General features: G+C 39.7%; 1 protein-coding gene across 1 annotated transcript in view; it reads left to right on the forward strand.

Annotated features, from left to right (window-relative positions):
• ZYG11A (zyg-11 family member A, cell cycle regulator) overlaps positions 1–17,024 on the forward strand; it is a 77,182-nt gene that overhangs the window by 59,329 nt on the left and 829 nt on the right. Inside the window, 5 exon segments of the mRNA XM_032844182.1 lie at positions 3,306–3,467; positions 3,543–3,587; positions 8,396–8,590; positions 12,080–12,141; positions 12,540–12,637. Of these exon segments, the coding sequence (XP_032700073.1) occupies positions 3,306–3,467; positions 3,543–3,587; positions 8,396–8,590; positions 12,080–12,141; positions 12,540–12,637 (562 nt within the window).

Raw genomic sequence — 17,024 nt, forward strand, 5'->3', positions numbered from 1 at the left:
GAGACAGGAGTGTCTAAAATGACTTAGTAGAAAACCAGGAAAAAGTGATGTCTTTGAATCCAAGAAAATTATTTCAAGAAAAATTGAGCAGTTATGTCAGATGCTACTGAGTGGTTGAGTGAAATGAGGACAGAGTTGCCAGTTGCATTTGGCAAGATAGAAGTTATTAGTTGTCTTGCTTACATTATGTTAGTGGAGTAGTGGGACAAAACCTGTTTGGACTACAATGATGAACAAATGAGAGGTGAGAAATGGAGGCAACTTTTCAATATATTTTATTTATTTATTTTAAAGATTTATTTGTCAGAGAGACCACAAGCTGGGGGAGCAGCAGGCAGAAGGAGAAGCAGGCTCCCCACTGAGCTAGGAGACCGATGTGGGACTCCTTCCCAGGATCCTGGGATGAAGGCAGATACTTAACCGACTGAGCCACCCAAGTGTCCCTCAATATATTTTAATGAGAAGGAAAGAAAAAGGAAGATACTACATGGGCCAGTAGGGCCAGTAGTTGTTTTTTTCCAAGATCATTTACATTGATATCTGTTTTATACCCATGAAAATAATTCTGACAAAAAGGGGAAAATTGATGGCAAGGCAAGATGGAAGTGATTCGGTGCCAAATCTGTGTGTGTGTACTAGAATTGTACAGCAGGAGTAAAGATGTTGGCTTTAGATTAGAGCAGAAGGGAAAGAGGAATACAGTGATGGAACTGCAGGTAGGCTGGGAGATTTTATTAGGAAGAACAGTGGTAGTTCTCTGAAAAACTAGATATAGTGATCAAATAAGAGGAGTAAAAAGATGGTGATTAAAGTTGGAGGAGAGAAAGAATGATGAAAAAAGAGTAGCGCTGGGAGCAAATTCATTGAGAAATACAGTAAATCCCCAGGTACAGCTGAATGCCCTCTTAAAGTGTTTCGGCAAATACTGAAAGTGAGACTCAAGCACAGTCTTTTCTCAGTGTTCAGATGTTTGGGCCTCGGGCATAAGGTGGGGTCTGTAAGGCAGCGGTTTTGTTGGGATGATTTGATGCGGTTGTGGGGGATGGTAACAGGAGTCGACGAAGATACAGAATAGATAGAGATAGCAAGGACTGAAGTAATACGGAGGGAAGAGTAGCACTGTAGTTCTCAGAGAAAGAGTTTTACGTAATGTTACGAAAAATTCGGACTTCAGGTGAAAACATGGTCAGCCACTAGTCATAAGTCCTCAGATAATTTATCTTCTCTATGCCTCACATTCTTCATCTGAAAACTGGCATCATTTGAAAAACAGGCATCTGTCATAGTAATATTTTGCAGTTGTTTTGAATGTCATTAAGGTAAAATACATAAAGCATCTAACTATGGGCTTGACCACAGTCATCATTGTTTTCAGGATCAGCCTCATTTCCCCTGCTCCCACCCTTGCTGCTACCCGTCCCCTTGATCCTCTAGATGATTGCTATCATTAAGTACTGTGTGTCACTCTACACTTCCCTCTTGGCTCTCCCAGATTTATCTTATTTATTTATTTTTAAAGATTTTATTTATTGGGGCGCTTGGGTGGCTCAGTGGGTTGAGCCTCTGCTTTCGGCTTAGGTCATGGTCTCAGGGTCTTGGAATCAAGCCCTGCGTCGGGCTTCCTGCTCCGTGGGGAGCCTGCTTCCCTCCACCCCAACTGCCTGCCTCTCTGTCTACTTGTGATCTCTCTCTGTCAAATAAATAAACTTTTTTTTTTTAAAAACTCTTTAAAAAAAAAAAAAGAGTTTATTTGACAGCGAGAGAGGGAACACAAGCAGAGGAAGTGGGAGAGGGAGCAGGCTTCCCATTGAGCAGGAAGTCCGATGTGGGTCTCAATCCCAGGACCCGGGGATCATGACCTGAGCCGATGGCAGATGCTTAACAAGACTGAGCCACCAAGCACACTTGCAGTTTTACTTTTGTGATAAACTCTTTTGATACGTGCTTTCTTGATGAAGTAAGATTTTTGAAGTGGTCTCATTCCTCTTGAAAATAGACATACTCTGATTTATTTAGTGCTGTTATATTTTATGTACCTTTTTATTAGGTGGCTGAGTGAAGACACCTAACTTTTCCCTCTGTTATGGTAGTCTAATATTCTTGAAAGAAAGCATGAATACTGGCTTAACTTGTGTCCAGAAATATTCTAATCTGAAATGGTGTTTTGGAATCTGTTCAAGTGAACCCATGATTTCTTTAAGCTATTAGGATACATGATTGTAGTACTACTGTTACCCTCTAGCCATCCTGATCTGCTCAGTGACCTAGAATAGCATTACTTTTTCTCTTGCATGTCATATACTCCACCACCACCACCATGTCTCCATTTCTTGCTTAACTCACATATCCCTCTTTTTCTTCTGATCTCATTTGTCTCAGTTTACATATTACCTGTGCAGGGAGGCTTCCCTTCCCTACCTTTTCTAAAATAAATTGTTAGGCTTTTGTGTGTTTTCTTCAGAACATTTACCAAAACTTAAAATTCTTTTTTTTTTTTTTTTAAGGACTTTATTTTGTTTTGTTTTTGTTTTTGTTTTTAAAGAGTTTATTTATTTGTTGGAGAGAGAGAGAGAGCACAAGCAGGCAGAATGGCAGGCAAAGGCAGAGAGAGAAGCAGGATCCCCGCTGAGCAAGAAGCCCAATGCAGGACTCCATCCCAGGACCCTGGGATCATGACCCTAGCCAAAGGTAGCGGCCTAACCAACTGAGCCACCCAGACATCCCCAAAACTTAAAATTCTTATTTAGTTGAGAAAAACCAACTATTTTTTTTTTAATCTGTCTCACTTAACGTGAATAAGTGCTTGATTTCTAGGAGGTGTTTACTAAACATTTTCAATAAATGAACAATGGGGGAAACCTGGGTGGCTCGGTCAGTTGAACATCTGCCTTGGGCTCGGGTCGTGGTCCCGGGGTCCTGGGACTGAGTCCCACATTGGGCTCCCTGCTCACTGGGGAGCCTGCTTCTCCCTCTCCGTCTCTCACTCCCCCTGCTTGTGTGTGCATATGCTCTCTCTGACAAATGAATGAATAAAATCTTAAAAAAAAAAGGAACAATGGAATACCTAATATGTACTTGATTATGAGTCTTATTTACAAGGACCAAGAACTAGGTCAAGTGCTCATAAAATTTTACCTCCTCCCCCCCTTTAATCTCATTATAAACCTTAGGAGTTAGATATAACTCATTATATAGAGAAAAAATGGATCATGAAGATATGAAGTGGTATAACAACTATTCCTTTTCTTACACTGTAATCGAGTCAGTCACTGGGGCATCTAACTTTTTGTCTCTTTGGTTTTTAGGAACTTCTAGCAATAGTAAAACAAAAGACTACTGAGAATTTAGATGATGTCACCCTCTTGTTTACTTTGAAAGCCCTTTGGAATCTTACAGATGAGTCTCCAGCTGCTTGTAGTCACTTTATGGAAAATCAAGGACTGGCAATCTTCATCCAAGTCTTGGAGGTGGGAAGATAGAATTGAGTTTGTTTGTAAAGTTCTTTTTTTCATGATAAAGTAACCTGTGTATTCTTTTGACAGACTTTTTCAGAGTCAGCAATACAAAGCAAAGTACTTGGTCTTTGGGTAAGGTGAATTGTTTTCAGTTGATTCTAACTACTAAAATTAAAAAAATAAAACTAACACTTAATGTAGCACCTACTATATGCTAGGCACTTTTATAAGGAATTTCTTTGTATTAACTCATTTAATCTTCACATGATTCCCTGTAAAGTAATACCATATCAATCGTCTGTTGCTGTGAACAAACTAGAGCTCAAACTATAGCCATTTTATTTACTTTTGAATTTGTGGGTCCATAGTTTGAATCTGGCTGTACAGTTCTTCTGGTCTCATGTGGAGTTAGTTACTCATGTTGCTGCTGATACCTGGTGGCATCATCTAGGGCTAGGGCTAGATGCTCTAGATGGCCTGACTCTTGCTGTGATAGTTGGTGCAGGTTGTTAGTTGGGCCGCATCGCATGTTCCATGGGCTTCTTTGTTTGGCCATTTCAGGGTAGCAGAAGAAGGCAAGTCCCACTGTACAAGTGCTTCTTAAATCTCTGCTAATGTTACATTTTTCTAATGTGTCACTGGGCAAAGCACATTAGGTGGTCTGGGGTGTTTCCCAATAATCACTTCTCCAACTCTCTAGCAGCAACTGGATATCCTACAGTTGAGTTCCATTCAGTTCTTATACTGAGTACCTGGAATTATCATCAGATCCCACAAGTTAAAGGGCTCAGTCCCATGAGACTGCCCGCACTTCAGTTGCCAGTCATTAAGTCTTGGACCACCCACACTTCTGATTGACTGGCTGTAAAGTAAGGGTTTCCACAACCCCCTCCTCAGTTTAATGATTTGCTGGAATGGCTCACAGAACTCAGGAAGGCACACTTTACTTGCTATTAGTTTATTGTAAAGAATACAACTCAGAAACAGTGAAATGGAAGAAGTGTATAGGGCGGGAAGGATGAGTATACGCAGAGCTTCCATCTTCTCTCTGGGCACACCACCCTCCCGTGCCTTGATGTGTTCACCTACTCAGAAGTTCTCCAAAACCCATCATTTAGGATTTTTTATGGAGGTTTCATCACATAGGCACAACTGATTGTAATTCAGTCTTCAGCTCCTCTCCCATCCTCCAGAAGTTATGGAGTGGGGCTTAAACCCAGTCTTCTAATTAAGGTTGTTGTGGTTTGGTTTTGTTTTGTTTTGTTTTGGCAACTAGTCCTCATCCTGAAGCTGTTTAGGTGCCTGCCAAGAGTTGCCTCATTAGAACAAAGATGCTCCTGTTATTCCTGTCACTTGGTAAATTCCAAGGGATTTAAGAAATCCAATGGATTTCAAGAATTGGGGACAAAGACCAAATTTATATTTCTTATTATATGCTCATAGTTAAGCCCAGATTAAAGAAGGTGACCATACCTTGATGGGAGGAGCAGGGAAGTCACATGGCTAAGTTAAACAGGGATAGGAAAAACTGTGCTATGTTCTGTACTCTACCACCCATTGTTCATTACATTTTATAGACAGAAAATCTGAGGCACAGAAGTGCCATTTACCCTATACTACCATGGTATTAGGAGGCAGAATGAGAATTCGAACTCAGGCAGTCTGGCCCCAGACCTTCTGATATTAACCACTTTACTATACTTCCTTTTTATCAAGGCAGTCAATTTTTTAGAAATTTCTCTGGGTCACTGGGTGATGCAATTAGTGAAGTGTCCCAACTCTTCGGTTCAGGTCGTGATCTCAGGGTCATGAGATAGAACCTGGCGTCAGGTTCCAGGCTAAACATGGAGTCTGCTTAAGTTTCCCTCTCCTTTTCCCTCTGCCTCTCCCCCCCCTCCCCCGCACCTCCTAAAGTAAATGAATAAATTTTTTAAAAAATTTCTTTGCTCATACTGTTATACTAGCTCTCAATCAGGATATCCATAATTGAGAAATTTCTTTTTTTCCAAAAGATAAAGGTGAAGATTTACAAAAAGTAATGAAGACATACTATAAGTCCCTTCAGTTTGCCATGCATGAAATGTATTGAGTTGATGGTCTTATAATACTTGGGAGGTGGTGTTAAGTACACAAATAGCTTTCTAAGTTAAGATTGACCATGGTAAGTGCTAGAAAAGAAGCACAAAGTCTCGTGGAAGCTTTTAATTCTAGACCATGCCCTCCTTGAAAGCAGGGACTGTGTCTTTTCCTTTGTATCCCTAGCACATATAGGACTTGCACCAGAGTAGAGAGGATTAAATGATTAATATTGGAAATCTGGAAGGTACAGAAAAGTAGAAAAGAGAGATAAAAGAAGGAGACAAAGGTCTTTTGGCTAGGGAAGATGAGAATATGCAATCATTTGAGGGGCAGTGTAATAGAGAATATCTAGAATTTGGGGAGATGGTGGGAAGAAGAAAAGCAATAGGAAATAAAGCCAGAAAGGTGGATTAGAGCTTCATATATGCTATTATAATGTTAAGTGTCCTACCATTAGCTACCTTTTTTTTTTTTTTTTAAGATTTCTTTATTTATTTTAGAGAAAGAGCAAGGGGAAGGGCGGAGGGAGAGGAGAGAGAGAGAGAGAATCTCAAGCAGACTCCCCGCTGAGCCCGACACATGGCTGGATCCCATGACTTATGAGATCATGACCTGAGCCAAAATCAAGAGTTGGAAGCTTAACCAGCTGAGCCCCCTAAGTGCCTCTCAGCTAACCTTTGCCAAAAGATATTTTACTTTTGTGAGAGCCTGTAAGAATGCTGAGGATTTATGAGGTTGCCCCCTTTCCTTCCTTTTTCTGAATGGAGAAGACCCACATTCTCCTGTGGCTTGCATCTTGTTAACATTTTGTTCATAGACTCTTGAAATAAGCCTCTTGAAAAAGCTACTAGAAAAGTAGCCTCTGCCGGGCTTATAAGAGAAATCTGGAGATTTCTGTCCTCAGTTAAGCTGAGGATGCTTCATATTGTCCGTTCTTGTTTGGGGCTTCATCTGATCAACTTAATGCTGAAATCCTGCTGCTGGTGAGGTTATGTATAGCTGCCTTTGGGGAGAACTGGGGTAGATCTCAAAATAGTGTAGTTTCTACTAAAATTAATAGGGTATAGCTGGTCTTATGAAAAACTGGGGGAAGTGAGCTCAGAATAATGCAGTTTTCGGCATAGTACCATATGCTGCTTTTAACATACTAGTTTCTGGGGTATACAATAACTGTTGTGTTCAATTTAACTATATGTTTCACTTCTAAACCTTTGTTTTTTCATCTCTGTGGTAGGCAGACCCCAAAGGAACCTCGAGTGATTCTTACTCTTGGTGTTCGTTTCTTTGTGTAATGCCCTCCTGTCAAATGTGGGCAGGAACTGTGACTTGCTTCTTACCAATAGAATATGGCAAAGATGACAGGACATCACTCTGGTGATGATGTTATGATGTATATACAGTAGACCTGCCCCCCCACCTACAGTTTTAGTTATCTGCAATGTGGAAGCAGGTGACCATTCGTCAAAAGATCAGTAGTAGCCTTATGCTGTGTCACATGCCTACGTTATCCACCTCTTTATCTTGTCATATAGGCATTTTGTCATCTCCTCACAAGCAGAAGGGTGAGTACAGTAGAATAAGTTATTTTGAGAGAGACCACATTTGTGTAACTTATTATAATACATTGTTATCATTGTTCTATTAGTTATTTTTGTTAATCTCTTACTGTGCCTAATTTATATAGGTATGTATATGTAGAAAAAAACATAGTATATATAGGGTTTGGTTCTATCTGCAGTTTCAGGCATATCCACGGGGTCTTAGAACATGTCCCTCACAGATAAGAGGGGACTACTGTATTAATCCTTCTTGCTAGCAGATATGCTAGAGACACTCTTCTTAGAGGAAGCAAGCTGCCATGAAATAAGTGGTTGGGGAAGAGAGAAGCCCACATGGGAAGGAACTATGGGCAGCTTCTAGGAGCTAAGGGTGGCCTCCAGCACGAAACTGAAACCCCCAGTTTTGCAGCTGTGAGATGAATTTTGCCAGTAGTCTGAGGGAGCTCAGAAATAGGTTTCCCTCTTGTGGAGCCCGCAGATGAGAATGCAGCCCAGCTAGCACTTTGCAGCTATGTGAGATCTCAGAGTGCAGGAGCTGGCTAAGCCATGGTTGAACTGTGAGAGAAACTGTGAGGGAAAAAATGTGTTAAGCCACCCAGTTTGTGGTAGTTTGTTAAACAGCATAGAAAACTAATATATATAAAATACAATGTCACCTGCCTTTCATTGTTATTATTAACTTTCAAGCTAATGTAACATACAGTAGGCCCTGAGGAACTTCAAAGTTTTTGAATCAGACCTGGATTTTATTTTAGTTTACCCAGTTTTTAGAAGTATAAACCTGACAAGTTCACTGAGAAGTTATGTCTTGCTGAGTGACTTACTTATTTCTACAACTGTGTTAAATGAGCAGCTCCTGGGTGGCACAGTCGGTTGAGCATCTGACTCTTGGTTTCGGCTCAAGTTGTGATCTCAGGGTCATGGGATTAAGCTCAGAGTGAAGTCTGGTGAAGATTCTCTCTCCCTAACCCTTTGCGCTTCCCTGCTGTGCATGCTCACACTCTCAAATAAAATAAATAAGGCTTTAAGAAAAGATTAAATGAGATAAGCCAGATAAAAAAACATTTTTGTCTGGTACAGTGCCTGGCACTTAGTAAGTGCTTACTCAGTGACTTGTCATTGCTGATCATCCTTGTCTTCAAGGGGTGGGATTGTGGGGTATTAGGCTAAACTGAGAGGGAGGAGGGGGGACTAAGTGTTCTGTCTGTATCTGAGCTAAGCCGTAGGAGAGGGAGAGGAACCAGTGTCTGATTCTGTCTTCCTTTCCAATCCCTGATATTTTCTGCTTCAACTGACCTGTAGAACAACATAGCTGAAGTTAGAGAACTTTCTTCCAAACTGGTGACTGAAGATGTGCTGAAACACATTAGCAGCTTGCTCCATAGCAAAGAAATGGAACTCAGCTATTTGGCTGCAGGCATCATAGCCCACCTGACATCTGACAAACAGCCCTGGATGTCCCAAGACCTTCAGAGGACTGCTCTTCTCCAGGATCTGGTACAAGGACCATACCTCTTTACCAACTCTGGAGTAGTCTCTTCTTGCAGGAAACTTACTTACTTACTTTTCTAGATAGTAAGAATTTTAGAAATATATGTTCATTGTAGAAAATGGGGGAAGCATAATAGAAAAGTACAAAGAAAATATTCTGAATCCCTCCTACCCTACCATCTGCTGCTAACCTTGTTAACACTTTGTTACATTCCTTCTGGTATTTTTCTTTTATAAAAGTTTCACATGCAGGGGTGCCTGGGTGGTTCAGTCAGTTAAGCGTCTGCCTTCGGCTTAGGTCATGATCCCAGGGTCCTGGGATGGAGCCCCACATCGGGCTCCTTGCTCAGTAGGAAGCCTGCTTCCTGCTTGTGTTCCTTCTCTGTCTCTGTCAAATAAATAAATAAAATCTTAAAAAAAAAATTATACGTGCAAACAGTTGTATATGGCTTTACCAGTTCTCTTTCCCACTTTCAGCTCCTTTTCAAGCTGTATCTTTTGGTATTTACCTTCATTATCTCTGAATAACATCTTTTGCTACTTCTTGACTTTGCAGTAGTAGGCATTATCTGTTCATTCATTTTCCCACTCTGGAAAATGAATATTCTTCTTCTCCTTGTCCCTATGCACACCATTTCCTATACTCCAACTGTCAATCTCCTTTCAGTATTTTCTTTCTTTTTTTTTTTTTTTTTTAAGATTTATTTATTTATTTATTCATCTGACAGAGAGAGAGAGATCACAGGTAGGCAGAGCAGCAGGCAGAGAGAAAGGGGGAAGCAGGCTCCCTGCTGAACAGAGAGCCCGATATGGGGCTCGATCCCAGGACCCTGAGATCATGACCTGGGCCGAATGCAGTGGCTTAACCCACTGAGCCACCCAGGCACCCTCTTTTTATTTATTTATTTATTTATTTATCTGACAGAAAGAGATCACAGGTAGGCAGAGAGGCAGGCAGAGAGAGAGGGAAGCAGGCTCCCTGCCAAGCAGAGAGCCCGATGTGGGGCTCGATCCCAGGACCCTGGGATCACAACCTGAGCCGAAGGCAGAGGCTTTAACTCACTGAGCCACCCAGGCGCCCCTCCTTTCAGTATTTTCAAACATATTCTATCCATTTCACCTTCTCAGAGATTTCTCTCCCAGAACCTTCTGTTTTTCTTTCATCTGGTCTCCTTATTTGTGTGTCTGTCATACTGCTGTCGTTTTGGAATATTCCATTACTATGATCCCGGGGATTCTCTTTGCCTCTCTGGTGTTGGATTCCTTGTTTTTTGGACTGTATTCCTTATGTTTTTTCGTGTACTCCCTTATTCTGTTAGATCCTATCTAGTAGTTTCCTAAGAAGAAATGCATGAAATAGAAAACTTCAGACCTTCTTTGTTTGAAAAGGCTGTTACTTTACCTTCACATTTAATTGGTCACATGGCTGGGTACAGAATTTTAGGTTTGGAATATTTCCCCTTCAGAATTTTTTTTTTTTAAGATTTATTTATTTATCTATCTATTTATTTAACAGACAGAGATCACAAGTAGGCAGAGAGGCAGGCAGAGAGAGAGAGGAAGAGAAGCAGGCTTCCCGCTGAGCAGAGAGCCAGATGTGGGATCATGACCTGAGCAGAAGGCAGAGGCTTTAACCCACTGAGCCACCCAGGTGCCCCTCCCCTTCAGAATTTTTTTTTTTTTTTTATAAACATATATTTTTATCCCCAGGGGTACAGGTCTGTGAATCGCCAGGTTTACACACTTCACAGCACTCACCATAGCACATACCCTCCCCAATGTCCCCTTCAGAATTTTTAAGCCACTGCTACTTTGTCTTTTATTTCTTGTTATCACTGTTAAGAAGCCATATGCCATTTTCCTTTGGGACCTTTAAGATCTTTGTCCTCAGTATTTAGAAATCTCAGCAGTGTGCCTTGATGTAGGTTTATTTTCTTCTCCTAAGTTGGCTACTTATTGCTCCAGGAAGCTTGTTTCCTTTAGTTCTGGGAAATTTATTTCTCTCTTCTCTCTTCTTCCTCCTCTCTACCTTCCCTCTTCTCCTTTTTTTTTTTCCCCTGGAATGTCAGCTTTCGTGGACTCATTTTTTTCTTACCTATTCCCCTTTTTGTCCTTTTTAAAAAAAATCTTTTATATTTTGGGGCGCCTGGGTGGCTCAGTGGGTTAAAGCCTCTGCCTTCCGCTCAGGTCATGATCCCAGGGTCCTGGGATCGAGCCCCACATCAGGCTCTCTGTTCAGCAGGAAGCCTGCTTCCTCCTCTCTCTCTGCCTGCCTCTCTGCCTACTTGTGATCTCTGTCAAATAAATAAAATCTTAAAAAAAAAATCTTTTATATTTTAATACAATATTTATTATGTGTACTTAAATATTTATTTTGTATTTACATATTTCTGTTTTTAATTTCTAAGAACTCTTTTTTTGTTGAGTGCTGCTTTTTTAATACAATATTGTACTCTTTTTCCATGGTTGATATTAATTTGAAGTTTTGTTTTTGTTTTTAAGTTTTTCTCTTCCTTCAAGGTCTCTGTTTCCTGAAAGTTGCTTCTTTTCCCTATTATGTTCCTTTATGTTACAGATTTTCTTAAGGTATATGGTGATCTTCAGCTGTCCAGTCATATCTAAGAGTGGAGTTGTTTGGAAGCGGAGTGTAGATGGGTAGAACTTGTCAACTATGGGTTTTACTTAGAATGATCTTGATTAGTCATTGTCATTGTTATTAGATCTTTTGTCCTGAACTGGTTGGAATTTACCTGAGGAAGAACCTTCTGTTCTTCTAACTGAAAATTACAAGCTTGGTTCCAATGGTCTGAAAGCCCGTTAGAGGATGAGAGCTCAGGACAGAGGACTCTCGGCATTTATCATTTAGATTTTCACTTCATCTCCTGTGTAATCATGGTACTCCCAACCCTCAGTTGTTCACAAGGTTGCCCAGTCTAGAAATTTTTGTTAGGGATAGTAGAGAAGACCTGGGAGTCTTGATTCTTTAGTACTTGCAGCCATTCCTCCTGTTTTCTATCCTGCCTCTGATCTCACTTCCTGAAGTATCTGGTGTGCCAAATTTTTAAGTCTCTTGGGGGTTCAGTTCAAATTGGTTCATCATTTAACATTCTCCAGTGCTAGATCTATTAAATCAATTACCATTTTCCTTCTGCTTTGTTCTTGCGTGTTTGCCGCCTTTTATCTTTTTGCTATTTATACTATTCTGTCCATGGGATTTAGGGGAGGAATGAATGCATGCTCAATCCTGCATCTTTGTACAGAAGCCCCCTTTTACTGCACTATTTTCCATATGACTTTGTTCATATTTTACATATATGATGTTTATCTAATTGATATTTTGGCAGGTAGGGATACCTTAATTTGGGTGATCATTCCCATATTTTGAAAATTTGTTTTTTCATATATATGTAATTATAAATGACATGAAAAGCCTATTACGACTTTTTAAAAATTATGGAATAAAATACTAGAATCTTGGTTTCTCTTTTTGTGTAGTATGCTACCATCCAGAATTGGCCAAGTTCAAGTTGTAAGATGACAGCATTGGTGACTTACAGGTAATCTCGTGATGGTGTAGTACTTCTCTTAAACCTTGCCCTCATTTTACTATGTAGAGGCCATGGTACAATGATAAAATTATTATAGTAAAATAAACTTTTGTTCAAATCCTCTTTCTGTGATTTTGGAAAAATCACTTAGAAGATCTCTGAGACTCAGTTTTCTTCATCTGTAAAATGAGGCTATCTGATAGTGTGCAAGATTGAGGATGAAATGAGATGTTAAATGTAAAGAGTGCCTAACACAAATGCAGTTTCTTAAACGTTAGGTTCTGATATATGCTCAACAATATATCTGTCTCAGTGAGGACATGACCCTATGTGGAAAAGGTTGAAAATAATTATTCTATTTCCGACACTAGCCTGAGTTCTGAGTGAACTTCTTTGTGCCTTTTTAGATCTTTCAAGGCATTTTTCCCACTCCTTGGCAACTTCTCTCAACCAGCAGTTCAGCTCTGGGCACTATGGGCAATGTATCATGTCTGCAGTAAAAACCGTATGTATTCAAAACAATAGTTTTCCAGCTATTTTTCTATATAAAGACTAAGTTCAAGATAGAATTTTGGAAATGTGTTGACCTGTGTACTGAATTTAACTCTTCCATTTTTTTTTTTTAAAGATTTTATGTATTTATCTTAGAGGGTGTGAGAAGGGGGAGGGGCAGGAGGCGAGAATCTCAGGCAGACTCCCCATTGAGCATGGAGCCAGATGCAGGACTCTTATCTCATGACCCTGAGATCATGGCCTGACCTGAAATCAAGAGTCATATGCTTAACCAACTGAACCACCCAGGTGTCCCCTGAATTTAACTCTTTTAAAAAAGAAATTGGAAAATGTTTCTGTTTAAAAAATTCTACAGAACTGGGGGAATGGAGTAACTGGGGAATGGGCATTAAAGAGGGCACTTGAGGGCACCTGGATGGCTCAGTGCATTAGGCCTCTGCCTTCGGCTCAGATCATGATCCCAGGATCCTGGGATCCAGCCCCGCATCGGTCTCTCTGCTCATCGGGGAGCCTGCTTCCCCCTCTCTCTCTGACTGCCTATCTACCTACTTGTAATTTCTCTCTGTGTGTCAAATAAATAAATAAAATCTTTAAAAAAAAAAAAAAAAAGGGCACTTGAAGTAATGAGCACTGGGTGTTGTATGCAACTGATGAATCACTGAATTCTACCTCTGAAACTAATACATACAAGTTAACTAAACTGAATTTAAATAAACATTTAAAATGCTATAGAATTATATATTTGGGGGTAGATACCAAGCTGTATAGAAAGTGAAAGTTGGCTCCCACTCCTATTTCCCATACGCAAATACAGTTAATAATTTGATAACTATAACTGTCCTTCCAAATACTTTTCCTATGCACATGCTCTTGTTAAAATATACTATATGTAAATATGAATGTTTTTAAACAAAATTGACTCATGCATGCTGTCCTATAGCTTCCTCTTTTCACTCAACAGTTTATCATGAATAATACTTTTCCTATAGTAATACATACATCTGCCTCTTTGTAATGGTTTGTGGGAGCCTGGAGGGCCAGGAGTCAGGAGCTGTTTCCCAGTCAGATGAAATGTTTTTCCATGTTTGGCTGTTTTGAGTATTGGGGGCTTATATTTTCTGCTAAGGATTATTGTAAGAAAATTTTTGTTTTTATTATAAAAGCAATATAGGCTATATTTTTATACTAAAAAACTCAAGAGATAACTTTTAGAATTAATTAAAAGATTAGCTACCAACAAAAGTATAAAATACCAAAAACAACTTTAACAAATACGAGACCTATATGCAGAAAATTGAGAAATAGTTGAAACACCTGAAGTGATTATGATGCATACTATATTCCTAGATGGAAGGACTTATTAAGAGAGAGATGTCAGATCTTTTCAATTTATGGATACACTACAATTCAAGTGGATGAGTGTGATATGAGGGATCTGAAAATTACTCTAAAGCTAACCTGGCAGCATAAACAGGAAGGAACTGACCAAGAAAAATGGTTTTAAGGAGCTTGTCTTAACACTTCTCTTTAAATTGTAAAAGAGTATTCTGAGGGCTGCCTGGTGGCTCTCAGTGATGTGTCTGCCTTAGGCTTAGGTCATGATCCCAGGGTCCTGGGATCCAGCCCAGCATCGTGCTCCCTGCTCAGTGGGGAGCCTCCTCCCTCTGCCCCCCGCCACCTCCCCCACACTCGCTTGCTAGCTCTCTCACACTCTTAAATAGATAAAATCTTAAAGAAGAAAACAGTATTGTGAATGATGCTGGCGTATGAGCAGATGCAGGCAGATCTGCCGGTCAGAATGGCCCTGGAACAGACTTTAGTATATAGCAATGACTATAACAACTAGAACTTAGTTGAGTACTTTCTCTGTGTCAGGCAGCCTTGCAAGCTCTTTATGAGTTAACTCATTTAATCCTCACAACAACTAGAAGAGGGTAGCATTATTATTACTATACTACATCTGTTACAGATGAGAAAACAAGGCACAGAGAAGTCAAGTAACTTACCCAAAGTTAAAAAGCGAGCAACTGGCAGAACTCCATAACACCATTATGAATTAAACTGCTTAGTATTTCTTCACTCTATGGGTCCAGTCTGCCTTAGATGGACATTGTTTCTACTCTTTTCTATTATAAGCACTAGTTTAGTGAGTATTAACATAATTCATATACGGTGAATAGCCATATACACACTATATCTATCAAGTGAAAATAATATTTTCACTTAACTAAGAGGACAGATGCTATAACCAGACTCTGTTCTGTTCCCAGCTTCTGCTATTTATTAATTGTGGGAACTTGAGCAAATAACTTGACCTCACTTGTGCCCCAGTTTCTTTATCTGTTAAAATGGGGATAAAAATACCTAATTCATAGGACTATTATGAGAATTAAGTGGGTTAATACTTATTAAATATTTATTTATTTATTTATTTTTTTAAAGATTTTATTTATTTATTTGACAGAGATCACAAGTAGACGGAGAGGCAGGCAGAGAGAGAGAGAGAGGGAAGCAGGCTCCCTGCTGAGCAGAGAGCCTGATGCGGGACTCGATCCCAGGAACCTGAGATCATGACCTGAGCCGAAGGCAGCGGCCTAACCCACTGAGCCACCCAGGTGCCCTTATTAAATATTTAAAACAGTGCTTGGCTCATAGTATTAGCATTTGTACATAGTGTACTATTAGTTCACACATAATACATAGCATTTGTTACATATATCATGTTGCAAGTGTGTGAGTTCATCTGCAGAATACGTAGAATTGCTGAGTCAAAATGTTAGGAACATTTATAATTCTGATAGGTATTGCTAAACTGTTTTCCAGATAACTGATTCCCAGTTTTCATTCCTGCCAGCAATGTATGAGAGCTTGCCAGTCGCCTTACATTCCTACAAGTGTTTAGTTGACTTTCTGATCTTTACCAATCTAAGGTGAAAGTGATAGTCTCACTTGACATTTCAGTGTGGTTAACCATCTTATACTGAAGAGTCCTTTTCTTTTCCTTGAATTGTCTATTGATATTGTTTATTCACCTTATGTCTACTGTTTGTTGCCCTTTCTCTTTTTAATTGGAAAGAACTCTTGCAAATATTTTTTTCCCTCTTTATCATCTTGACTTTGTTCTTTTTGTTTAGTCAACCTTTTGTTCTATGGCCTCTGGACTTCAGGTCACAGTTAAAGCTTTTCAAAACTGATAAAAATTCTCAGCTATTTAAAAATATTACTCTTTCCCTGTATTTTCCTTATGGAATATCTATCAGAAGTCTCTTGTACCTTCTCTCACTTTATCCTACACATCCTGTGGACTTAAAAAATAGTAATTCCAGGGGCACCTGGTGACTGAGTTGGTTGAATGTCCGATTCTTGATTTCCGCTCGGGTTGTGATCTCAGGCTTGTGGGACTGAGCCTCACGTGGGATTCCGTGCAGGATGTGGGGCCTGTTTCTCCTGCCCCCTACCCCCCCCAAATAAATAAATAAATAAATATATATATATATATATATATAATTTTTTTTTCGAGATTTTATTTATTTATTTGACACAGAGAAAGAGACCGCAAGAGAGAGAACACAAGCAGGGGAAGTGGGAGAGGAAAAAGCAGGCTTCCCACTGAGCAGAGAGCCCAATGCGGGGCTTGATCCCAGGACATTGGGATCATGACCTGAGCTGAAGGCAGCTGCTTAAGGACTGAGACACCCAGGCACCCCCAAAATAAATATTTTTTAAAAATGTTTAAAATAACAGTTTCCATGTCTTTGTTTCTTTGTGCTATAGTCTTGGTAATTGCAGTGGTTTTTGATCATTATGTCTCTCTGTGTCTAACTGGCTTTCGGACTGATTAAGAGAATCCTTTTTGGGCTATATGATAGACATGTGCCTTCAGCAGTTTTGTATTTGCTTCTGTCAGGTGCTCTAGAGGTTTCTCTGGGATTGGACTAATTTTTATGTTTACTTCTTAGCTCAAGGGTTCCCAGAACATTTAGGTGTAGTATAAATTCAAATCCTATACCAACTCAGTACTATGGTTTATGAATTCTTGGGAAAGACTTGTCCAGCCCACTCCTTTATATCCACCTAGAGCCCAGACCAACCTTAAAGATGTTTCATTGTCTTATCCCTCCTCCTGTATAGTCCTTTGAGGGACCAGCTTTATGCACTGAAATATATTTTATTATATACATATTGCTTCTAACTTTGTAAGTTAAGACATAAATTCCTGGATTTTGAGAATCCAGTGAGGCTTACCCAGAATAACTCTAGGTAGTTACACAAGCTTAGGTGTTCTCTGCTCTTTGTATCTGGCTCCTGAACAAATCCTTTACTTTGTACACATGAATAATGCATTTAAACTTTTTGTTACATTTTATCCAGCATCTGGT

Source organism: Lontra canadensis, unplaced genomic scaffold (genome assembly GCF_010015895.1).
Source record: "Lontra canadensis isolate GAN:19392208 unplaced genomic scaffold, GSC_riverotter_1.0 scaffold148, whole genome shotgun sequence".
Lineage (NCBI taxonomy): Eukaryota > Metazoa > Chordata > Mammalia > Carnivora > Mustelidae > Lontra > Lontra canadensis.